Below are 24,937 nucleotides of genomic sequence, written 5' to 3' on the forward strand. Positions count from 1 at the left end.
CACAGACGTTGTAACCATTGATCCAGGAAGGTGAATCATTCTAATAAGATTTTGTTTTTCGTTTAATTTTATTACAACCAATCTTTTTATTTTTTAAATACATGTAAAATGTAATCGGCAGGATAAAAAAAAGACACTCATTGCTGTTGAACCATCATTCGTTATAGTAGGTCTAAGGGAGGGCTTGGGTTTTGAACATATGAAACGGAAAACATGCAGGTGTTACAGGTTATAGATAACTTCTAAATATGAGGTTTACCAGTGTTCATCGAGATTCTCGTCTCTCGTTTCATGATGGGAATGGACACGTAGGTTTTTACTCACGTCCAAAACGGGACCTCGTGGCTAAAATAATGTGGGCCTGCCTACAATTCATAGATACAAAGGGAATGTCAGCTCACTGTTTTATTCCTATGAAACTTAATATTTGAATAACGTTTTGGTGATTTTAAGATGTATTTCCAAGCTGTCTCAGGAGTCAAACCATTTATCGACATTATTGACTACTTCGCGATTGCTCTTGTTCCAAAAAAACAGCTTTTGGTTAGTCATGAATATCCCAATCAGCGGTGGCTGAAATTAGTACTTTGGATCATGTTTTTAAGGACACACCTCAAATATTTCCACTCCTCCCATCTGATTGCAAGGAGCTGATATAAAACATGTAAATTGCTGAACCTGGTGTTAGGGCAGAAAAATGACAGTGGGTCAGTTTTTACATGACGAAATTGCAAACGTACGTGTATTTGACACTAGCATCGCCTTAACACCCCAGCTGTAAATAGAACCCTCTGGGTTCTATATGTTCAAAGTTGTGTTGTAAGGTTCTCTGTTCTCTTCCCAGGCGAGGAGGAGATTAAGAAGGAGAGGGAGAAGTACAAAACGTTACAGCTGCACTACGGTGTGCCTGAGATCGACCACCTCCTGGAGAAGGCCAAGGACAACTTGAAGAACAACAGAGACAGGATCCTGGGTCAGATCATTATGGCTGTCCAACGCAGAAAGAATCGCACGTCAGTGGCTCAATAGTCTGTATCTGTGGTGTAAAGTACTACAATATTTTTTGGGAGTATCTTTACTTTATTTATATTTGACAACTTTTACTTCACTACATTCCTAAATTATTATTATTATTTTTTTACCCCATACACTTACCCTGACACCCAAAAGTAGCCTACTTGTTACATTTTGAATGCTTAGCAGGACAGAAAATGTATAATTCAAGCACTTATCAAGAGAACATCCCTACCTGTGAGTCTCTGCTGCCTCTGATCTGGTTGAGTGATTAGAAGCACCTGCTGCTCATCTGTGTTCCCAACAAATGCTGTCTTGAATTAAAAAGATGTGTACCTACACACTGGAGAAACTGAAACGTCTGTGTATGCTATCCCTAATGCATTAAACTTGATTTTCTTTGAGTGCAGACACATCACACCCTTCCTCTGAATTTGCTGTTTTTACGCACAATCCAAGCTTCTGGGAAAGCTCGATTGTCCCTGTGATTAGGACTCAATAAACACAGATTCTTCTTTACATGTCTGAGTGTTGGAGTGTGTCCCTGGCTGTCTGTGAACAAGAAAATGGTGCTGTCTTGATTGCTAATATATGTCATGTGAAATGATTTATACTTAAGTATATTTAAAACCAAATACTTTTACTGGGTGATTTTAAACTTGAGTCATTTTATAAACATTTTATAAACATTTTATAAACTTCATAAGCAAAAAAATAAATGTCCTCACTGCCAACTGCATTTATTTTCAGCAAACTTAACATGTGCCAATATTTGTATAAACATAAGATTCAATAACAGACAAACTGAACAAGTTCCACAGACATGTGACTAACATAAATTGATTGTGTTCCTGAACAAAGGGGGGGGGTCAAAATCAAAAGTAAAAGTCAGCATCTGGTGTGGCCACCAGCTGCATTAAGTACTGCAGTGCATCTCCTCATGGTCTGCACCAGATTTGCCAGTTCTTGCTGTGAGATGGTACCCCACTCTTCCACCAAGGCACCTGCAAGTTCCCGGACATTTCTGGGGGGAATGGCCTTAGCCCTCACTCTCCGATCCAACAGGTCTCAGACGTGCTCAATGGAATTAAGATCCGGGCTCTTCGCTGGTCAGAACACTGACATTCCTGTCTTGCAGGAAATCATGCACAGAACAAGCAGTATGGCTGGTGGCATTGTCATGCTGGAGGGTCATGTCAGGATGAGCCTGTAGGAAGGGTACCACATGAGGGAGGAGGACGTCTTCCCTGTAACGCAGCGTTGAGATTGCCTGCAATGACAACAAGCTCAGTCCAATGATGCTGTGACACACCGCCCCAGACCATGACGGACCCTTCACCTCCAAATCGATTCTGCTCCAAAGTACAGGCCTCGGTGTAACGCTCATTCATTCGACGATAAACGCGAATCCGACCATCACCCCTGATGAAGAGCACTTTTGCCAGTTCTGTCTGGTCCAGCGACGGTGGTTTTGTGCCCATAGGCGACGTTGTTGCCGGTGATGTCTGGTGAGGATCTGCCTTACAACAGGCCTACAAGCCCTCAGTCCAGCCTCTCTCAGCCTATTGCGGACAGTCTGAGCACTGATGGAGGGATTGTGCATTCCTGGTGAAACTCGGGCAGTTGTTGCCATCCTGTACCTGTCCCGCAGGTGTGATGTTCGGCTGTACCGATCCTGTGCAGGTGTTACACGTGGTCTGCCACTGCGAGGACAATCAGCTGTCCGTCCTGTCTCCCTGTAGTGCTGTCTTAGGCGTCTCACAGTACGGACATTGCGCTATTGCGCCTTCACCACACTGTCTGTGTGAGCGGACCATTTCAGTCTGTCTGTGACGTGTACACCGAGGAACTTAACTTTCCACCTTCTCCACTGCTGTCCCTTCGATGTGGACAGGGGGTTGCTCCCTCTGCTGTTTCCGGAAGTCCACAATCATCTCCTTTGTCATAACAAATATTCATTCAAGGAAACTGAGATTTACAACACAAGCCTGTTTGTTATCTAACAGCTATGAACTTTTCTTCTTTAAGGTTAAAAAATTAAGCAACCGGGTAACAAAATCATAAACTATGGGTGTGGTCAAAATCTGTTTGCTTTCCATGCCAATACCTAGGGCTTTCCATGCCAATATTGCCATAGGGAAATGGTATCCAGGGAAAAAAGGGTGTGTGCCTAGGTGAGCCACCATATTGCCAGTACCACACACAAACATAATTTGGCTCCAACACCAGTGTTGATGGAAACTAAATCATGAATGACATCCATTTCTATGAGGTATCGTTTTAGCAGAGTATTAATCTCAGAACATAGAAGCTAGTTTTTAAATTGAAATTCTGGGGGAGCAGGAAATAAACAGAGGACAAGTTTCCACCCCGCTAGTGTAACAGATGTGAAATGGCTAGCTAGTTAGCGGGTACGCGCTAATAGCGTTTCAATCAGTTACGTCACTTGCTCTGAAACCTAGAAGTAGTGTTTCCCCTTGCTCTGCAAGGGCCGCGGTTTTTGTGGAGCGATGGGTAACAACGCTTCGTGGGTGACTGTTGTTGTGTGCAGAGGGTCCCTGGTTCGCGCCCGAGGTCGGGGCGAGGGGACGTACTAAAGTTATATTGTTACACTAACATTTTTGCCACAATGCCCATTCCATTCCACCCAGTCCTACGTTTACAATCCGACCTGTAAGCGATTCGCGAAACATGGAGTTAGCTGAACATGTTGGATGTCATCATTTTGCAGGTGAGCAGTGTGCATTCAATTCCGTTTGTAAAAAATCTGATTTCACTTGTAGCACCCTACTCTCTATTTGTCGATAGATTTTACCAAAGCCACAGATTCTATTGGAGAATCAGGAATAATGGTGGGCTAATGCTAACTTCAGTGACCCTTCCTGCAGGCTCATCCTGACATGTAACAGGAGATGAATCTGCTACTCTCAATAAATCAAACTATTTAAATAGATTTTACCAAAGCCACAGATTCTATTTAAATAGATTTTACCAAAGCCACACATTCTATTTAAATAGTCTGATTTATTGAGAGTAGCAGATTAATTTCCTGTTGAAGCATTTTGGGTTCCGTTTAGAAACCTCAGTAGAAATGGTTCAACATGGAACCCAACAGGATTCTTCAAAGGATGCTCTGACCATTGGCTCCTACAGGGAAAAATTAAGAACCCTACTTTGATACTAATGATTACTTTTTGTGTGTACCATTGTCACCTGATCATCCCCTACATTCACCCGCTCTTCTGTCCAGTGTACTCTTCCCCAGGGCTCCACTGCAACTCAGTAAAGTGTAATGGTCTTCCTCTTGGATATTAGTAGCCGTTCTGGACCACTTCCGACCTATATTTTTATGTAGAGCTTTGTGAACGTCACGTGCTTTATTCCGCCGCCATTCTCCAGTGCAGAGCATACTTGAAGTGTTAAGTTTCACATCCCTCATTTGCATAGGGAGTGATGTCACATTTTCTGGCCAAAGGATTGATTTCCTCTGGCTCAGTATGTCGCAGTCCCTCATGGGTTGTTTTCTGGTAGGGGAGAGTAGTGCACATTTGTTAACGTTATCTCACGAGGCAAGTCAGTTAAGAACAAATTCTTATTTTCAATGACGGCCTAGGAACAGTGTTCAGGGGCAGAACAACAGATTTATACCTTGTCGAACTGACAAGGGATGTCGACCAGAGACCGCTCTGTGATGGAGAGAGAAGGGATATTTGTTAAAAAAAAAAATTCAAACCGACAAGGGATTTGAACTTGCAACCTTCCGGTTACAAGTCCAACGCTCTAACCACTAGGCTACCCTGCCACCCCATTTGAACTTGCTGTGGTCTTCTCAGACGGATTAAGCTCTCAAAATGAATTTTCCCCATAAAATGTATATATGACTACTACTTTCTCACAGAGGGACGAAATCACTTAAAGCTGAAGTTGTAAGGAGTCTGAAGACATTTGAATGGCAGCTGTGTGATGCAGACAACTTTCTGACAGTAATGTAAAATGGTGGCAATGTCACTTAATAACATTTAGGTGAAGGTGAAAACTTATATTAGGGTAATTTTTTATTTTATTGTTACTATATTTAGAAAGGCCTTTTGCTGAATAGGGGGGGGGAATAATTTTTCATATTTTCCATAATATTTGTACTACGTACTTGAACCTGTGAACTCAAAAGTTAGTACACCTCAGCAATTTATAACCATTGTTTCACAGAAAGGTGAGTTCCAGACCTTTCTAGAACTATTCAGCATGGCCAACACATGAAAAAATTAACTTTTGGCTATGTCTATTTAGGTGGAAATCTACATTTATATAGCTATATTCATAAAAATCAGGTATTATTTTTTTATGTTACAATAATTTCAGCACCATTACATTATTGAAATAAGCATGCATGGACATACTTATCTTCGATTGTATATAATTTCACTGCCACCAGGAAAGCACAAAAGGGCGTTTCAGAACTATGTTGAAACTGGTGGTCAGGCTTCATGCCTGTGGTCTGCTTTTCTATCCCACCAGGTAAGATTAGTTTAAAAAATTGTTTTTGGGGGGGTGAAATGCTAATTTCTAGTGACTTTGTTTGAGTAAAGGATACAGACAAATCTTAGCCTTGTAATTTGCTTAAATTTTAAGGCGGGCCTTGCAGAGGAGCACTTACTCTGGTACAGTCCAATCAGCCTTAGGGACATTCATATGAGTGGCGGCTCGTGATTGACTGATTAGATGGGGCAGACGGCCTGCTGAAATGTTTGGACAGAAATGCATTTCATTGCCTATACGCTATAGTTAATTAAACCAGTGAAAAGCAACAGTTCGCCAAGAAAATAGGGTTTTTCAACAGGTCCAGTGCTGCGAGATCCATAAATTCAACTAAATGCCCCAAATCATGTGTTAATTAAAAAACCTGACTGGATTGACATAACAGAATAGCACCAGTCCTGATAGAAACCAGAAATGACTGCAGATCAAAAACACAGTTCTGGCATAACTGAAATTTCAGAGAAAAGCTTAATTGCCAACTAAATTGCCTCGCAAAAAATAAAAACCTTATCCTCTCCTCCATTAGTGAATTAGAATACATAATTTGGGGGCATACACCAAAGCAAAGCGCCAGTCTGAGTCGACTGAAGGATTGGGCCTCATCAAGTAGCAAGCAATGAACATTCAAGCTGTGTTGGCTAATCTGGAAACGAATTCCACCAACCTTTCATCTTGTAGCCTAAACCTGTCATGAGCATGACAGTCAATCCGAAGGTCAGGTGCCGTACAAAATCAGTGCTATATTGATGAGTTAACTTTTATTCCTGATTTCAGATTGTAATGACATACAGTATACTCACAGCGGCTAATCCCACCACGAGATGCTGCCTGTTGGCGCCAAAATCCCATTCATTTTCACATCTGTTGACCATGATTACTGCCTGCTGTTGGAATGGAGTTAGATCAGAGCAGCTAGGGCATTCACGCTCAACGCCCCAAGAGGAGCAATAGACTTGAAGCAGCCGTGCATTTCTTCTCAGAACCGCTATCTGTCAATGTAATCTAATGTAGCGGTCCTGGATGCTAAAACCTGCCCCCCTCAGAGCAATAAGAGGCCAACTGAAATAATAGTTTGGAACATATTTAAACCGTAAAATGTAAAGGCTACAGCACTTATGAGTGTTTTAAACATACTTTTTTTTGGACTATAGGGTGCCGCCCCCAACACGCTAATGGACAAGCCGCCACTGATTCATACTGTACTAAATACCAGTGAGACTGCATTGTCTTACGACAGGTATCGTCATGCTAGTGCAGCCCCAGTTGCCTGAACATCCTGTCTTGAAGAGTAATCCGACAGATCAGTGTGGACGAAGCTGTCAACGGTGCGTCTTTACCATAGACCACCTTTACCCTAATCATCATGATCTTAGAGTCAGGAGGAGAGAGATGTTCTGAAGGACTGACGTTAAACACTCTGGAACCTGAACATGTTTTCACTTTATTTTCTTCCCTTCTTGGTAAGGAAGAAAAACAGCTTTCTCCAGAATGTTCCATAACAGAACTAGACAGCACAAAGGAAACAGCAGATCATCCCTCTGTCACATTTTCTGATGTGTTCAGGCTCTTTTCTTTGTTCTTTTCAAATCATTCTTTGACAGTAAGTAGGAAGCTGCAAACGTCCCATTATTTACCTTCTCACAATGAAAAACACAGAGTTGTAATAACGACTTTCTCTTGACATAGTGTGGCATGCTTGTACCTTTAATAGTAAAGCAAGTGTTAACAGTTGTCTTATCAAAATAAGGTAGAACTTTGTATCCCTCCCCTTACCAAACATTCAGTAATCTGAGTGGACATATAAACAAAAACAAACAAAAAAAACTAATGGGGGGGGGAAAGTCTTGAGGATACCCCTGCCTGGCAATGCAGGAACTTTGAAAGAGGGAGCCATACCCCGTTAACCTGTACCCCCCTATCCCTCCCACTCAACCCTCCCTAGCCCCTCACGCACTGAATTTGGCCCATGTGTGTATGCACAAGTGTGTGTGTGACAAGTCCCTGTCCACCAGAGGAGGATTTGGTCTGTGTGTTGATGCTTGCGCATGCAAATGTATGTATGTATGTATGTTTAGTCCCGACAGGCAGGCCAGCAGCCACCTCAGGAGGCGTTGGTGATTGGTTTGTACTTCTTGAGGCGGGTCCACTGTCCTGTGGAGTAGTTCATCTCAAACACTGTGTCCACCAGCATGGTGGTGCTGCCCGTGCCATCTGCCTTGGGCAGGATCTCTGTGTGTTCACTCAGCTTTATCTGGATAATGTCCCCCTGCTCCGGACACGGGTTCTCTGGAGGAGGAGGAGGGGATAGATCAGTTAGATGTTCTAGAGTGTTATGGTAGAAGGGTTCTCTGGAGGAGGGGATAGATCAGTTAGATGTTCTAGAGTGTTATGGTAGAAGGGTTCTCTGGAGGAGGAGGGGATAGATCAGTTAGATGTTGTGTGGTGTTATGGTAGAAGGGTTCTCTGGAGGAGGAGGGGATAGATCAGTTAGATGTTCTAGAGTGTTATGGTAGAAGGGTTCTCTGGAGGAGGAGGGGATAGATCAGTTAGATGTTGTGTGGTGTTATGGTAGAAGGGTTCTCTGGAGGAGGAGGTGATAGATCAGTTAGATGTTCTAGAGTGTTATGGTAGAAGGGTTCTCTGGAGGAGGAGGGGATAGATCAGTTAGATGTTCTAGAGTGTTATGGTAGAAGGGTTCTCTGGAGGAGGAGGGGATAGATCAGTTAGATGTTGTGTGGTGTTATGGTAGAAGGGTTCTCTGGAGGAGGAGGGGATAGATCAGTTAGATGTTCTAGAGTGTTATGGTAGAAGGGTTCTCTGGAGGAGGAGGGGATAGATCAGTTAGATGTTGTGTGGTGATATGGTAGAAGTCAGACATTTTCAACTAGCAGTGAGGGTAAGAGTGTTGTACATGTGTACACAAACACACCTTACATGTGAGTAAATAGCCAGATAGGCTTAGATGCGACCCCCACCAGAGGGCTTGCACATATCCACATCCCAGTCAAACACATTACTAAAACGTTAAACTCACAGTATACGACTAGCTGGACATACTCCAGGGAATATTTCTAATCCGTTGCAAAAAAGCTTTTACTTTTTACCAAAATGAGGGAGTATTTTGCAGAAAGCAGTACAGTACCTCTGGATCCAGCCATGAAGCCCAGGATGAGCGCTTTCTCTGGTCTGGTAACCTTGTTGGCAGTCTTGAACATTTCCTGAGCAGCATACATCTGGTCTCTCTGAGGTTACACACAGCGGCGCAGAGGTTACACACAGCGGCGCAGAGGTTACACACAGCGGCGCAGGTCAAACAACCACACATCAGCCATTGCAAGTAAACCACCATTCCACATACTGTACTACAATCTCCACAGTCAATGTTTGTATGTAAGCATAGCAGTCTCACATAGTAAGTAGTCCAGATTTGAACGCTCACCCAATATAATGCCTAATTCTAAGTAGAATACTAGTGTGGATATTGGAAGTCCCAATGATGCCTTGAGCCAACTCACCGTGAGCGAGAGGTTCTTCTTGGGCTGGGGCTGCTGGGGCGTGGGCGTCGGGGGCTGGGGGGGCTGTGTGGTGGGGGTCTCGGGCTGTGTGGCGGTGGCGGCGGCCGGGGGGCCGTTGCTGCTGGCGGGGGTGCTGGCTGGCGTGCTGGGCGAGGCAGGGGCGGTGGGGCTGGTGGCAGTGTTGCTGGCGTTGTACATGGGCGTCCTCTGTTTGAACTGGCCCGGGAGGGTGGTGGTGGCGGCAGCGCCGGGCGTGGCTGACTCCTCAGGCTGGCGACCCGACTGCAGGGCGTCACGTCCCAAACCACCTGCGTTCGCTAGAATGAAGATCCAGTTATCGACATGAGACAATCGCTATATCACTCTGCCAATCTGAGAAGATTGGATAGGAGTAACTACAGAAAACTTGTCTGGGGTACAAGGAGTGGAATGTTAGCACAAACCGACATACCCAGGCTAGCCAAATGGAGGGTTACCCTGAGATCTGAGTAACAGCTCTGTAGGCGTCTCTCTCACCTGGCTGTGTCTCTGAACTGGGAATGTAGGAGGAGGAGGGGACCATACTGGGGGTAGACGGCAGGTAGCTCGTAGACGGCAGGGCGCTCTCGTTGTTCAACGCACCCAGTTTCTGAAACACAGGAAAAGTGTGTCAATACCGCTGTATAAGTTGCATTACATTGTGTGAGTTAGTGAGTGTGTGTGAATGACACTGAGTGAGTGTTCCTACCTGTGTAGATACCAGTCCAGCAGCATAGTCTGGTGTAGCGTTCTCCACCACAGCCTCCTCTTTAGCAGCTTTCTCCCCAGCCTCTGTTTCTGTACACACAGTGACACAGAGGGCCAGAAATGGTTTAAGTGAAGACATTCAACTTTTCTAAACAATTTCAACTTCTCTTGTCCTGAATGTTGTAGCAAATACCACTAGCACATAATCATTAATATGAGTCAGTGAGTCTGAAGGATGGTGAACAACAGTGAAGACTGCTAGCTAGAGCGATAGATGGAAATAGAAAAAGGCAGTTACCCAAAGTCTTTCTTCTCCTCTTTGCCTCTCTACCAGCTCCCACCATATCCAGCTCTGAGATGTCTAACAACTGGAAAACAGAGAATAATGTTCATCAGCTTCTCTTGACACATTTGAACACACACTATGTAGGGAATAGGGTGCCATTTGGGACACAGCCCATGCCACTTGTTAAGCCCCCTTAGTCACCTTGACCCCCCTCTCCTTGCGCAGGGGTGTCCGTGCTGGGGCGATGGGTGTGCGGTTGCTGGGGGGGCTGAACATGCTGGGGGTGGTGGGGCTGCGGAACGGGGCTTTGGGGATCCCCTTCAGGGGTGCTGGAAGGAAGGGTAGAAAACATGATAACATGATCTCAGAAACCACTCAGATACCAGGGGGTATAAATCAGGTTTTCCGTCAGGAAAATGTGGCACCGGACATTTGACTGGCAGCATTTACATTTACCGGACATTTGACTGGCAGCATTTACATTTACCGGACATTTGACTGGCAGCATTTACATTTACCGGACATTTGAGAAATTTACCAGACTCATATGCATTGGGTGTGTAACCTGATTAGGGCGTCCACCCACAGTGCTCAAAATGACAGAAAATCACATTTAGAGTATGGTAGTTCATATTAACCGAACATGCAACTCAAGGATGCAACTTGCGCAATTTGAAGATGCTAGAATAACTGTCCACATTTACTTTTCCTCAGCCAACAAGACGAGTAACGAACAGCAAAATCACTAGTGTATGTCAATCTACTATCTCCCATAGTAGAAAAGTTGACCTACTCCATTTGTCAGCTTGTCGTTCTGTGCAACAAAGAAATGTCCTATTCCAAAACAGACACTGGGGCAGTTGAGGGACGATAGAGCCCAAATTCATACAACCAGTAGGTCTAGGATACTTAAAAAACCCTGCTAAAAAGCTATGAATCTGATGCAACAGATCAGAACGTTTAGCTTAAGAAGTTGATCAACTATAATTTCTTCACATTATAAAGCGCAGCAATGCACAGATTCAGATTGTTTAATAGTCACATGTACAGGGTTGCAGGTGTGATGCAGGACTAAGTGAAATAAAATAATTAAAATGGTAATAAAAAAACAAATAGCACTATATACACATCATAACTGTAGCAGTGATGAATAAATAAATATCCATTGGGGTGTAGGCAGAATAAAGACCATAGGGAGAACAGCATGACCATTGAGGGGGTATGGGGACCAAGTGAAATAAAAACAAAATATGTATATATATTTTTTTTTAACATAATATACATATGAATAACTGCAACAGTGATGAACGCTATTGGGGTCGGGGGGAATGTCCATTGCAGGAGTAGCAGGGGTGGGGGAGCAGCAGGTAATGTAAGTGACCATTGAGGGTGTGAGGGTGGGAAATGTCCATAGCAGGAGTAGTTGGGGGAAAATGTCCATGGGGAGTAGCATTATAAAGCGCAGCAATGCACAGATTCAGATTGTTTAATAGTCACATGTACTATTACATGAGGCTGGAGCAGATAGCTGACTAGTGGTGGATATTCAGCAGCCTGATGGTCTGAGGGTAGAAACTATTGTCCAGTCTGCCCACGTCTGAGTGATTAAACAGGGCATGGTTTGGGTGGCTGGGGTCCCTGATGATCTTCTTGGCCTTCCTGTGACACCTGGTGCTTTCAGCTGCACGTATCGCCATCTAAAGAGTCCTGCGGTCCGCGGCAGTGGAGTTTCCATACCAGGCAGTGACCCAGCCCGACAGTATGCTCTCGATGGTGCTCCTGTTGAACACTGAGGGCCCTCTGGGATAGGCCGGATTTCTTCAGCATCCTGTTTAAGAGTCTCTGTCGTGCCTTTTTCACTACGGTGTCCCAGTGGTTAGACCATTTCTGCTTCTCTGAGATATGCACGCTGAAGAATTTGAAGTTATTGACTGTCTCCACGGCGGCCCCGTTGATGATGATGGGGGCGTGTCCAGCCTGGTTCCTCCTGAAGTCCACAAATCAGCACCTTTGTTTTGCTAACATTTGAGGGAGAGGTTGTTTACCTGGCACCATGCTGTCAGTGCCTACCACCTCCCTGTAGGCAGTCTCGTCATAGTTGGTAAATCAGGCCTACTACTGTCGTATCGTCAGCGAACTTGATGATGGAATTGGAACTCTGAGACCATGCAGTCGTGGGTATACAGGGAATACAGGACGGGACTGAGGACACACCCTTGTGGGGCCGTGTTGAGAATCAGTGAAGATGAGGTGCCTACCTTCACAACCTGGGGGCAGCCCGTCAGGAATTCCAGAATCCAGTTACACAAGGCAGTAGGCGACACGCCAATGTCCATTCCATAATGCAATTAGTGGGAAAACACTGTCAAAAGCGCACCGCACACACGCTAATATGACCAGGATTCTACTTCTGGATACTTGACATTGAAGGAAACAAATAGAACATGAGAGAAATAGACTACTGGTTTCATTGGCATATGGAAGTCTTTATAAAATAATTGCCTCCATGTTTGATGGGATTTTGGATACAGGATACTTTGAAGCAAGGTAAGACATGCCCTGTTATTTGCAGTTAAATGTTCAGGTTTCAAACAATTAAAAGGATAAGTTCTTTTTTCGCAACAAAATGGAATAGAACATTGCAAATAGAACAATTGAATGTGTACAACATCTAAAAGACCTTGCATCACAATACTGAGAGCTTTGCCGTTTCTAAAATGAGGTATTTTGGAGCATGCTTTTCCTGGGGTCCCCATACTACACAACGAGGAAGCGATTTGCTGTAGCTATGTGGAATCGTTGCCATCAAAACAGTTTAACACGCAATTACATTTAGAATTGTCCCGCAATGATTGTGCTAATAAAAGCATGTTTCACTCCAGCAGCAACAAATGACTAGATTGAAGCGCTATTCAGTTCAATTACAGGCTAAACCCTGGTATAAATGGTGTAAGTGTTCATAGGCATAGTCTTGGCAACAACAAGAAGTGTGTCAAACTCACTGGTGGTGTCCATCTTCTTGACCAGGCCTCTTCCTTTGGCGTGGAAAGGCACTCCCGCTGTCTTCTTCAGCTGTTGAGCTGTCTCTGTGGCTGAAAACACAATAAAAATGAGTCAATGGGGTGTATTAAATCAGTGAACATTGTAGCATAACATTTAGCAATGGAAAACATTTTAAAACTAAAATAAGACTTTCAATTGAACCAATTCAGGTCGGTCATTTTTCGTCCTGTTTGGTTCCGTTAGGCGCCTAGTGAATACACTCAAGGGTGCTGTTCATTTGGCACCTGACAGAAGAAAACTTACAAACAGGGAGGGACTACATTAACTTGTCCAATAAGAAATGCGCATGTTTTTGTTTTTCAGTGCGTGCCGCAATGAACATGAGTCATGACCATTCATCAATGTGACAAAAAGACCATTCAACTTTCTGTAAAATTAGCACAAAGGAGAGGAGACCTGAAACATGGGGAGGCATTTCAACAGTCTAAAGTGGCTTCCTTTTCTCATCTGCTTTCCTTCATCTGCACTAATAACAGTATGGACAGGAGGGGGACCTGATCCCAGATCAGCACTACTAATCTGAGACCCTCGATACATTTGTCCCCAGATGAAGATGCAGAGATTGGGGTGAAGACACGAGGTGGCCATTTTAGACCCTTGTCATGTACCCTGGATAAAGTAAAGTGTCTTAACCTACATTTCTGCAGCAGCTCTGCCCTGAGCGTGGCACTCTTGGGCTTCCTCTTCAGCTGGAAGTGTTTGACGGGGGGCGTGAGTGGGCCCACCAGGGTGGTCAGGGCGCTCTTGTTCAGGTACTGGCACTCCAGAGGGAGCATGGCTGACGCCTCACACTCACTCACTGCAGGGAGGAGAGCAATCAAAAGCATTTATTTTCTTGTTTATTACATCTCTAAATGGATCTTGAAAGCTTAATTAATCCCTTTTTACATCAGCAGCTGACAGTGTTTTTACAGTAACTCGACCTAGACCCCAAAGAGCAAGCGAAAGCCGTTAGTACACTTGCCTGTCTGCATCATGCTATAACCAACCAGTACCTCTACATACATGTACACAGGTGATAAATAAAAAGTGCATAATGACAAGTAGTCTAGAGCTCAGCAATTCACCGCTCATGTACTGTATACAAAAAACGATTCTCCACTCTGATACACGGCCAATCAACAGGCGATTGTAAAGCAGCACCAACATGCTGGAAAATGAATCCTATTTGAAATAGGTACAACAAAAAAACAGAGGACCATTTTCATAAATCATTCACTCCAGTGACAAAGCTAGAACCATGAACCTCAATGACTCCTGCTGTTCTCATTTTCCCCCTTGACTAGTGACCCCTGACATATGGTAGTGTACCCACCTTTCTCCCGGAGCTCCCCCAGGATGTCCTGTACATTGGGGTTCTGCTCCTCCAGGTCCAGGTTGAGGGAGCCCGTCTCAGGGAAGGACTTTAGGATGTCTGCCACCATCAGTACCCAGGGCTCAGAGTCCACCGTGGCCAGCTGGATGATCTCGGACAGGGCCTCCTTCATCTGCACAGATAGGGTCAGAGAGGAGATGATTGTGGAGGTGAGTAGAGCAAGATACAAAAACTTTATTGTCCAATCTTGTGTTTTTAGGCTTTACATGCATGCATGGCTCACAGTAGGCCTAAAGCAGTTTATACAAATGGTATAGAACAAGGTATAGAAATAAACTGAACCTAAAATCTCCATGGGGCAGGGTGTGTAGGGGCAGAGGAGGTTAGATATGGATATGGAGGTTAGAGCAGGGAACGGAAATTGAATATATGTCAACACCCGGCACTCGCCAACTACACCACCAGTTGAGGCTCCTCAGAGGAGGCAAGAGAGGACCATCCTCCTCAGTGAATTTCATAAAGTTTAAACATTCCAAAAGTTAAACTGTTTTGATAAAACTACACTAAATATTATTCACGTCACCAAATAATTTATTATAACACACTGTTTTGCAATAAGTTCTACAGCAGCCTCAAAAGCACTCTGTAGGGTAGCACCATGATGTAGCCAGAGGACAGCTAGCTTCCGTCGTCTTCAGGATACTTTGACTTCAATACAAACCTTAGGAGGCTCATGGTTCTCACCCCATTCCATAAACCTACACAGTAATTATGACAACTTCCGGAGGACATCCGCCAACCTATCAGAGCCCTTGCAGCATGAACTGACACGTTCACCCAATCAAAGGATCAGAGAATGAATCAATCTAGTACTGGAAGCATAAGCTACAACTAGCTAGCAGTGCAGTGCATAACATGTGGTGAGTAGTTGACTCAGAGAGAAAAAGACAATAGATGAACACTTTTGAACATATTAATTTCTTTAAAAAAAATATATAACTTAGCTAGCAAATGCAGCTAGCTAGTTTAGCCTACTCAAACAGATGGATGCTATGTTAGCTAGCTGGCTATGACTGTCCAACAAAGCACTGGAACTGTTCCAAGTCAAGGTAAGTTTTTGGTTTTACTAATTTATTGCCACCGGGGCCAGCTGGTGGTAAGCGCTAAACTGCTTATTGACTATACGCTAACGTTACTGCATGATTGAAGCGGGTTTACTAACGCTTTAGTTCTGTTAGCTATGCTGATTATGGTTACTTTAGCTACGATGTAAGCTGTGTTTAGCGGTTATGATATGGTTTGGCTTGGAAAGGTTTTTTCGGCTGGTCACATACAGCTGATGCACTGAAGTCCACAAACTTTTAAAAAACATCTTATTTCACCTTTATTTAACCAGGTAGGCTAGTTGAGAACAAGTTCTCATTTACAACTGCGACCTGGCCAAGATAAAGCAAAGCAGTGTGACACAGACAACAACACAGAGTTACACATGGAGTAAACAATAAACAAGCCAATAACACAATAAACAAGTCAATGACACAGTAGAAAAAAAAGAAAGTCTATATACAGTGTGTGCAAAAGGCATGAGGAGGTAGGCAATAAATAGGCCACAAGAGCGAATAATTACAATTACAAAAAACGAAGGGAAAAGGTGAGAGGAGGCGAGCGCATAGATGCCAGAAGGAATACAATGTGGCTGCTATGAAAGTGAACTGGGTTTACACGTGATCAGGGGTGTATTCAATCCACCGATTCTGTTGAAAACATTTCTTAAAAACGGGAGCAAACGGAACAAAACGGGAATAAAAGTACCTGAATCTGTCCAAAAGAAACTCTTGTTTGCAACTGCTGGACTAATGATTACACCCTAGATAAGCTAGATGCACGCAAGAGTGTGCAAGGCAGAATTGAATGTGTCACTGTCTGTCCATGCTTCACTGTCTGTCACCTCAAATGTCTCTAGACCTATGTCCACCTACGTTGTAAACTTTCATTCATTGTCTAGGTTGTAGCAACCTCATGATGGGTATAGGGAAAAATGTTGTACCATGTAGTATCCTAAACCTAGCAATTTGACATTGATCTGGGTGAATGGAATATGAATGACAGTCATCCAATATGCTGTAATAGAAATAAGGCCACGCTCATAAAAAATAAAAATGTCCTCCCTCATCATAAACGGCACTGACCGCCACTGTACTACACCTGCCATATAGAGTGTGCCGACTTTGTTTCCTGGCCTGGTATGGTGGGCTGTCAATTGCCTTACAAGGCCATCATCGGGAGGACCTTAAATCTGTGTTCCAAGCTCAGCAGGCTGCAGTGCAGGGGGCTTCATGGCCTCCCTCATAGATGGACAAGGCCAAGCGCATTGTAGAGAACCCTGCACACAATCTGGTCCAATGTTTTGAGCTGCTGTGCTCCAGAAGGAGAGATAAGGTCCCACTGTTCAGCAAGAATAGGAGCAAGGCAAGTTTCATTCCATCAGCCACCAGGCTGCTGAACAGTGGGACATAGGCCCAATATATGGTCAGACAGAAGGCTGCAGGGACTGTGAATGTTTGCATTAAGATAAAAGAAAAAGAAAAATGCTGCATTTAAACTGACAGCCCAATTCTGATCTTTTATCCACTAACTGGTCTAATCAGATCAGCTATGAAAACTATCTGATGTGATTGGTCAATAGACTAATTAGTGGAATTATCTGAATTGGGCTGCCTGTGTAAACGCAGCCCTATTAACTTTCCAGCGTATTTGTGCATTTGTATTCTGATCGCACAAAATAAATTTCCATGTAAATGAACAATAAAGTACACTGCTCAAAAAAATAAAGGGAACACTAAAATAGCACATCCTAGATCTGAATGAATGAAATATTCTTATTAAATACTTTTTTCTTTACATAGTTGAATGTGCTGACAACAAAATCACACAAAAATTATCAATGGAAATCAAATTTATCAACCCAAGGAGGTCTGGATTTGGAGTCATACTCAAAATTAAAGTGGAAAACCACACTACAGGCGGATCCAACTTTGATGTAATGTCCTTAAAACAAGTCAAAATGAGGCTCAGTAGTGTGTGTGGCCTCCACGTGCCTGTATGACCTCCCTACAACGCCTGGGCATGCTCCTGATGAGGTGGCGGATGGTCTCCTGAGGGATCTCCTCCCAGACCTGGACTAAAGCATCCGCCAACTCCTGGACAGTCTGTGGTGCAACGTGGCGTTGGTGGATGGAGCGAGACATGATGTCCCAGATGTGCTCAATTGGATTCAGGTCTGGGGAACGGGCGGGCCAGTCCATAGCATCAATGTCTTCCTCTTGCAGGAACTGCTGACACACTCCAGCCACATGAGGTCTAGCATTGTCTTGCATTAGGAGGAACCCAGGGCCAACCGCACCAGCATATGGTCTCACAAGGGGTCTGAGGATCTCATCTCGGTACCTAATGGCAGTCAGGCTACCTCTGGCGAGCACATGAAGGGCTGTGCGGCCCCCCAAAGAAATGACACCCCACACCATGACTGACCCACCACCAAACCGGTCATGCTGGAGGATGTTGCAGGCAGCAGAACGTTCTCCACGGCGTCTCCAGACTCTGTCACGTGCTCAGTGTGAACCTGCTTTCATCTGTGAAGAGCACAGGGAGCCAGTGGCGAATTTGCCAATCTTGGTGTTCTCTGGCAAATGCCAAACGTCCTGCACGGTGTTGGGCTGTAAGCAAAACCCCCACCTGTGGACGTCGGGCCCTCATGGAGTCTGTTTCTGACCGTTTGAGCAGAAACATGCACATTTGTGGCCTGCTGGAGGTCATTTTGCAGGGCTCTGGCAGTGCTCCTCCTGCTCAAAGGCGGAGGTAGCGGTCCTGCTGCTGGGTTGTTGCCCTCCTACGGCCTTCTCCACGTCTCCTGATGTACTGGCCTGTCTCCTGGTAGCGCCTCCATGCTCTGGACACTACGCTGACAGACACAGCAAACCTTCTTGCCACAGCTCGCATTGATGTGCCATCCTGGATGAGCTGCACTACCTGAGCCACCTGTGTGGGTTGTAGACTCCGTCTCATGCTACCACTAGAGTGAAAGCACCGCCAGCATTCAAAAGTGACCAAAACATCAGCCAGGAAGCATAGGAACTGAGAAGTGGTCTGTGGTCACCACCTGCAGAACCACTCCTTTATTGGGGGTGTCTTGCTAATTGCCTATAATTTCCACCTGTTGTCTATTCCATTTGCACAACAGCATGTGAAATTTATTGTCAATCAGTGTTGCTTCCTAAGTGGACAGTTTGATTTCACAGAAGTGTGATTGACTTGGAGTTACATTGTGTTGTTTAAGTGTTCCCTTTATTTTTTTGAGCAGTGTATATTCAATCGTACATAGAAGCTACAACTTCCGTGGTGCAGAATGTCAACCAGAGCTGTCTCCATTGGATGAAACTTAGGAGTGCAAAGAACTTTGGACTAATTTTAGAGATAATATATGACAGGAGATACAGATTTTGTTATGGTCATAAAAAATGGAAGTGACAAGTCTAACTGTATAGCCTACATGTAGCTAATTCAATCGCTTACCAGTATTAATTAAAATCAGGGAAATAGAATGGGTAAACAAAGCAATGTCGACACATTTTATGGAATGCACCTGGTTTACAACACCAGTTGAGTTTTATTTATCAAAGCTTAATAGAAAGTTTAACTGTTGATAGCGGATTTAAAATAGAGCAACAACTATTTCAAAGACCATCTCCCACTAGTTTGGAATTGTGACCTAGCTAGCTCGCTGGTTACGCCCTCCAAAATGGCACTAACTGGCAGTCCAATCCAAAATGAAATCTAGAATCGGCTTCCTATTTTCGCAACAAAGCCTCCTTCACTCATGCTGCCAAACATACCCTCGTAAAACTGACTATCCTACCGATCCTTGACTTTGGCGATGTCATTTACAAAATAGCCTCCAAAACTCTACTCAGCAAATTGGATGGAGTCTATCACAGTACCATCCGTTTTGTCACCAAAGCCCCATATACTACCCACCACTGCGACCTGTATGCTCTCGTTGGCTGGCCCTCGCTTCAAATTCGTCGCTGGCTCCAGGTCATCTATAACTCTTTGCTAGGTAAAGTCTTATCTCAGCTCACTGGTCACCATAGCAGCACCCACCCGTAGCATGCGCTCCAGCAGGTATATTTCACTGGTCATCCCCAAAGCCAATTCCTCTTTGGCCGCCTTTCCTTCCAGTTCTTTGCTGCCAATGACTGGAACGAATTGCAAAAAAAAATAAAAAATCACTGAAGCTGGAAACTCATATCTCCCTCACTAACTTTAAGCATCAGCTGTCAGAGCATCTTACAGATCATTGCACATGTACATAGCCCATCTGTAAATAGCCCACCCAACTACCTCATTGTTATTTATTTTTTCTCTCCTTTGCACCCCAGTGCACATTCATCTTCTGCACATCTATCACTCCAGTGTTTAATTGCTAAATTGTAATTATTTCGCCACTATGGCCTATTTATTGCCTTATCTCCCTAATCTTACTTAATTTGCACACACTGAATATAGACTTTTCTATTGTGTTATTGACTGTAGGTTTGTTTATTCCATGTGTAACTGTGTTTGTGTCGCACTGCTTTGCTTTATCTTGACCAGGTCGCACTTGTTCTCAACTGGCCTACCTGGTTAAACAAAGGTGAAATAAAATATTTAAAAACAAAACGCGAAACCACCTGACAGACAAAACTCCGACAAGTTCAGCATTTGAATGATTCTCAGACAAATCAGATGACAAATACGACTACACTACAAACAGTTCCAATGCTACATTTTAGGTTAGCTAACTAACGTGGTGTTTATGAAAAGAAGGCATGTGCATTAGGTAAACAAAACAGAAAACATACGACTGGACAGAATTAGCCTAGCCGCGATAGTTAGCTACCTCCGGTCTGTAGACACTTACCTACACAGCTGACGTTAGCAGCAATCTAGCTAAGCAAGGAAGCGATCGATGCGGACTGCTGGCTATCGATAGTTTAACTAGAGTAGAGAACACGGTGTAATGATGTTGACTGTCTGCATCGCCATATCTGCGGCTAACTAGCTAAGTATACACTTGAAACAGCTTGTAAGCTTGGTGTTCATTAACGTTACAACTATACTTCCCGCTCAGGAAACATCAGCTAGAAACTCGGTCAAGGCTGCCTGTTGCATAATCCCATCTAAACTAGCTACCTAGTGCTCAATCAGTCATATCAACTCGCGTAACGTTACCCACCTCGTCAACAGTCCGCCTGGGAAGATGCAGCATCCCTAGCAAGAGTTTTAGCTTCACTGGAGGCGACAAACTCGAAAAACACAACCGTATATTGTCGATAACTGAAACAGTGAGGAGTGAAGCAATACTAGAAGGCGCCCAAAGCTCGTCCGTTGATCCTAGCTTATTATGGAGCCACAGGCCGGTGTCACTGTCCTTCATCGACGCCATCTTGGAAAAAGAAGTGTATTGAGTTCGGGCATTTTAACAGGCTACCTAAGAAAACAGAACTGTTAGGACCCACCCACATATTCATATCGGGGAGATCAAAATAAACTCACCTCTCTCTTACCTGTCCTCAAAAAATATTATTTTACAGGGCCTTTTGAAAATAATTACTTTACAGAACACTTGAGGTGTACAACAGCATTGCATTTATTTACCATTCATTTCGCGTGTTAGAGTTATGCAACTAAAACATTTCTTAAAATAGACAGGCCTGTAGGAATATTATTGTACAACAATTACTGTATATTTAAGGTTATGCAACTAAAGATGCTAAAATTAGTGCTGTGGTTAAATTAGCCTATAAGACATGTGACCAACATAGCGAACCAGAGAGGCCAACATTTCATTTGCAATGAATAAAACAATTTAGCATCATTTTACGGGCTTTCGGGGGACAATCCGTTCGCCTAATTTACAGAGGGGTTTTATACGCATGCGCTTTCTGCCCATCGAATTCATATTCAACAGAATCGTCTCTTCATTAACACACACAGTGAGTAGGCCTACATTTGAATGCTTCTGTAACCGATGTGAAATGGCTAGCTAGTTAGCGCGGTGCGCGATAATAGCGTTTCAATCGGTGACGTCACTCGCTCTGAGACCTTGAGGTAGTTGTTCCCCTTGCTCTGCAAATCCGCGGCTTTTGTGAAGGGATGGGCAACGATGCTTCGTGCGAGGCAGTTGTTGATGTGTGCAGAGGGTTCCTGGTTCGATATATATACATCTATATATATTTGTATGTAGGCCTATATAATGGTTTGAAATAGACAGTATGGACAGTATATGTTATATAGGATGAAATAGACAATATGTACAGTAAGTTATGTAGGATGAGCCTTGACTAGAATTAAGCATGTATATGCATATGAAGTGGGTAAAACAGTAGGCCTATGTAAACATTTATTTATTTATAAATTAAACCTTTATTTAACTAGGCAAGTCAGTTAAGAACAAATTCTTATTTACAATGACAGTCTACACCGGCCAAAGTGCGTCGCCCAATGGGACTCCCAATCACGGCCAGTTGTGATACAGCCTGGATGCAGTGCCTTAGACCGCTGTGCCACTCGGGAGCCCCTAGTGATTCTTTCGCTGAGCAAACGTAGCCTACAATCGTTTTCATTTAGCCTACCAATGCTTCGTAATATGATAGCTGCCTATCCGTTTTCCAGGTCTTCCTCTTGACATGCTGCACCGCAGTATGGCATCGAGCGGCTATTTGAAAGCGGTGATGCTGCTCTTGGCCGTGCAGATGCTGTCTTTTAGGCCAGGCTTTAGCGAGCAGGAGACATGGACGGTAATACCTGCCGAAAGTAAGTGGTTTTATTTAATAGGTTTTATTGTATTTGTTCTTTTTGCGATTACACACAATGAGCGTTTGTTACTGTTGTGCGGATGACTATTGTGCATAGATAGAAAAAAAGTCTGATTTATTAGACCTACACAAAATCATATCTGATTGCCTAATCGATAGTTTAACCAATTGAGAACAGCCATTGATTGATGAAGTGTAGCAGCATATAAGGTATTACTTGTAATTATAAAAGTCTTCAGATATTGATTTTGTTTTCACAAATGCAGTAGCCTATATATAATTAATCATACTGAACACTGTTATTGTATTTTTTCTCATTGTCTTGCAGGTCGTCCCTGTGTGGACTGTCATGCATTTGAATTCATGCAGAGGGCACTGCAAGACCTCAAGAAGACTGCTTTCAACCTCGATGCCCAGGTAACAGTTCCTATCCCTCTCTGTTTCAGTTACACCTTATGTTACATTGTAATTATTCTTGTAAGTACAGTGTAATGACTATTGCATATACTCAGTGCTTGAAGTGGGCTGGAGATGTCCACCTCTAATTTTTCTATAGATTGAGAACTGGCACCTGCTATAGAATAGGCTATTGGCTTTATTATATTATGAGTACCACCTAAACGAAGACTTCCAGCACCCAAAATGAGTACCAGTACCTATTTCATTCCACTTCAACCACTGATCAGTGGCGTGTCCAGTACATTTTCAATGGTGTGGCCAAGGTGGGGCACAGACCCAGTTTAGGGGAGCCATAACATATACATTTACATTTGAGTCTTTTAGCAGATGCTCTTATCCAGAGTGACTTACAGGAGGAACTAGGGTTAAGTGCCTTGCTCAATGGCACATTGGCAGATGTTTCCCCTAGTCATTTTGAACCTTAATCGATGGAAGGAGGATTTGTATAATTATGATGGTTCAACGCATTAAATGCTTCAGCTTAGGTTTGAGATATTTCCCTGTTCAAGTAAATCATAAATTAATTCCAAAACTCTTGTTAGAGTGTTTGCATTCAAGCTCAGTATTTTTTTACCCGTACAGCAGTAAATTCACTTAAAGTGCCATCCAGAGTGTGAATTATACCATGATAGTCATGGGGTCTCTATTTTTTAATAGGACATTTTTTTAAATAGAAAGTTAAGTAGGTTACCTGCGTACGTTCATCTACCCCGAAATAAGTCCAGCATCCGAAAGAGTGGATTGTGCACCTGCCATTTGAACGGAAAGGGATATATTTTACAAACACCATGAGTGTGATGACATTCAGCCTACAAAGGGGCGTGGAAACATGGATGCCAACAGAACCCAGTCAACATAAAAAATAAAAATAAAAACATTTTAAATGATTTCTCATTCTTGTCGATCCGTGTTTCATAAGTTTCCTTAAATTTGCAAGAGGCCGAATCTTTCATCAGAGAAAGCGTCAACCAGCGCCCCTCTGTCTTAGTATCTGTAGTACACGTATCTGATGGTGTCTGGCAAAAATAATATGACATGTCATACTCTTTTTGGCCAGACACCATCAGATATGTACATGGGTTAAACATACTGTTTCGCTTGCTCGGCTGCTTTCTCCGGTCAGATTTATAAGTCTTGCTGTCGTCGTCCATCTTGGTCAAAAGTTCCTCTGTACAGTTCTTCTATAAGTTGCCTGCCGTTGTGCCCTTGAGCAAGGCACTTAACCCCCTACAATTGCTCCAGAGGCGCTGCACTGCGGCTGACCCATTGCTTCCGAACCCGCGGGTGTATGTGTCTCGGAGGGTTGGATTGTGAGCGAAAAGACACATTTCCGTTCTCTATAAGTTAACGGACAAAGTAATGTATTAGTCTTGTTTAAAATGTTTACTCAGACTGGTGCTCCCTAACATGGCATTGCCTCTGTTTCTTCCTAGACTGAGACCCTGGTGTTGAGGGCAGAGAGGCGAGCCCTGTGTGGATGCATGCCCACTAATACCCTGCACTGAGTTAAGCAGTGATGTGACCTCACCATGGCAACCGACTCCACACCCACTATTACCGGACACCTTCTTTAAACTACTACAAACAATGCCTGGACTAGGCAGATGTGTCTGAGCCTTCTTCTATGGAATATTGTAAAAAAAATAAAAAATAAAGTTTCATAATTTGTACAACATGCAGTTTATTTTCTTTGCTAACATATCAGTATTGATATTGCAGTGGTTTAATTGTAATTTGAATATAAGATTTTATTTGATGAGTTCAGAAAACCAGCAATGCGTTACTATGTCATGTAGGGCAAAGCAAATTACATCTCATGTTCCTCTCGGTCATATGTGAGGTTTTGAAACACAAATCCAGATAATTTTAGGTAGTTCTGTATGTACATTCAATGAACAGACGTCTTTATAAAATGTGTGGCAAAATATCAGTGATCTTCAAGATAATTCACATATACACCTGGCAGCGGTCTTGAATTCAGATGAGCTGGTAATTCATAATAACACCCTTATCATTTTAAGAAAGTGTCTTGGAAAGTGTTTTTATAGTCATGGGAACACCAGGCTTTAGAATAAGTGTTCTTTTTAGGTCTCTATGTGGTACCATACACCCTTGCTGCATGAATATAAGGTATAGACCTACACTCATCTCAGTCAGTTATAACAAA

At 43.5% G+C, this 24,937-nt stretch overlaps 3 protein-coding genes across 5 annotated transcripts in view; 2 read left to right on the forward strand and 1 right to left on the reverse strand.

Annotated features, from left to right (window-relative positions):
* Window positions 1-1,533, forward strand: part of LOC139561049 (cytosolic phospholipase A2 gamma-like) — a 35,484-nt gene extending 33,951 nt beyond the window's left edge. The window contains exon 14 of the mRNA XM_071377847.1: window positions 845-1,533. Within this exon, the coding sequence (XP_071233948.1) occupies window positions 845-1,029 (185 nt within the window). The 3' untranslated portion in view covers window positions 1,030-1,533. The remainder of the gene's footprint in view (window positions 1-844) is intronic.
* Window positions 1,534-7,233: 5,700 nt separating this feature from the next.
* Window positions 7,234-20,969, reverse strand: LOC139561177 (negative elongation factor A-like). Of its 2 annotated transcripts, none has more exons than XM_071378110.1 (11): window positions 20,730-20,969; window positions 14,456-14,627; window positions 13,778-13,939; window positions 13,080-13,169; window positions 10,279-10,406; window positions 10,090-10,159; window positions 9,793-9,881; window positions 9,582-9,693; window positions 9,066-9,382; window positions 8,693-8,792; window positions 7,234-7,836 (listed from the first exon to the last, which is right to left on the reverse strand). In XM_071378110.1, the coding sequence occupies exons 1-11, from the start codon at window positions 20,937-20,939 to the stop codon at window positions 7,652-7,654; spliced, it is 1,635 nt and encodes a 544-aa protein (XP_071234211.1). In that variant the 5' UTR covers window positions 20,940-20,969; the 3' UTR covers window positions 7,234-7,651. The 2 variants fall into 2 exon arrangements, with proteins under 2 accessions (XP_071234211.1, XP_071234212.1); XM_071378111.1 differs by lacking the exon at window positions 20,730-20,969 and adding an exon at window positions 20,415-20,545.
* On the forward strand, window positions 20,308-24,440 carry LOC139561178 (NELL2-interacting cell ontogeny regulator 1-like). 2 transcript variants are annotated; one of them, XM_071378112.1, is made up of 4 exons: window positions 20,308-20,333; window positions 22,169-22,309; window positions 22,640-22,728; window positions 24,204-24,440. In XM_071378112.1, the coding sequence occupies exons 2-4, from the start codon at window positions 22,183-22,185 to the stop codon at window positions 24,273-24,275; spliced, it is 288 nt and encodes a 95-aa protein (XP_071234213.1). In that variant the 5' UTR covers window positions 20,308-20,333; window positions 22,169-22,182; the 3' UTR covers window positions 24,276-24,440. The 2 variants fall into 2 exon arrangements, with proteins under 2 accessions (XP_071234213.1, XP_071234214.1); XM_071378113.1 differs by lacking the exon at window positions 20,308-20,333 and adding an exon at window positions 21,180-21,489.
* The last annotated feature ends 497 nt before the right edge of the window (window positions 24,441-24,937 follow it).

Source organism: Salvelinus alpinus, chromosome 31 (assembly GCF_045679555.1).
Source record: "Salvelinus alpinus chromosome 31, SLU_Salpinus.1, whole genome shotgun sequence".
In the NCBI taxonomy this organism is placed as follows: Eukaryota; Metazoa; Chordata; class Actinopteri; order Salmoniformes; family Salmonidae; genus Salvelinus; species Salvelinus alpinus.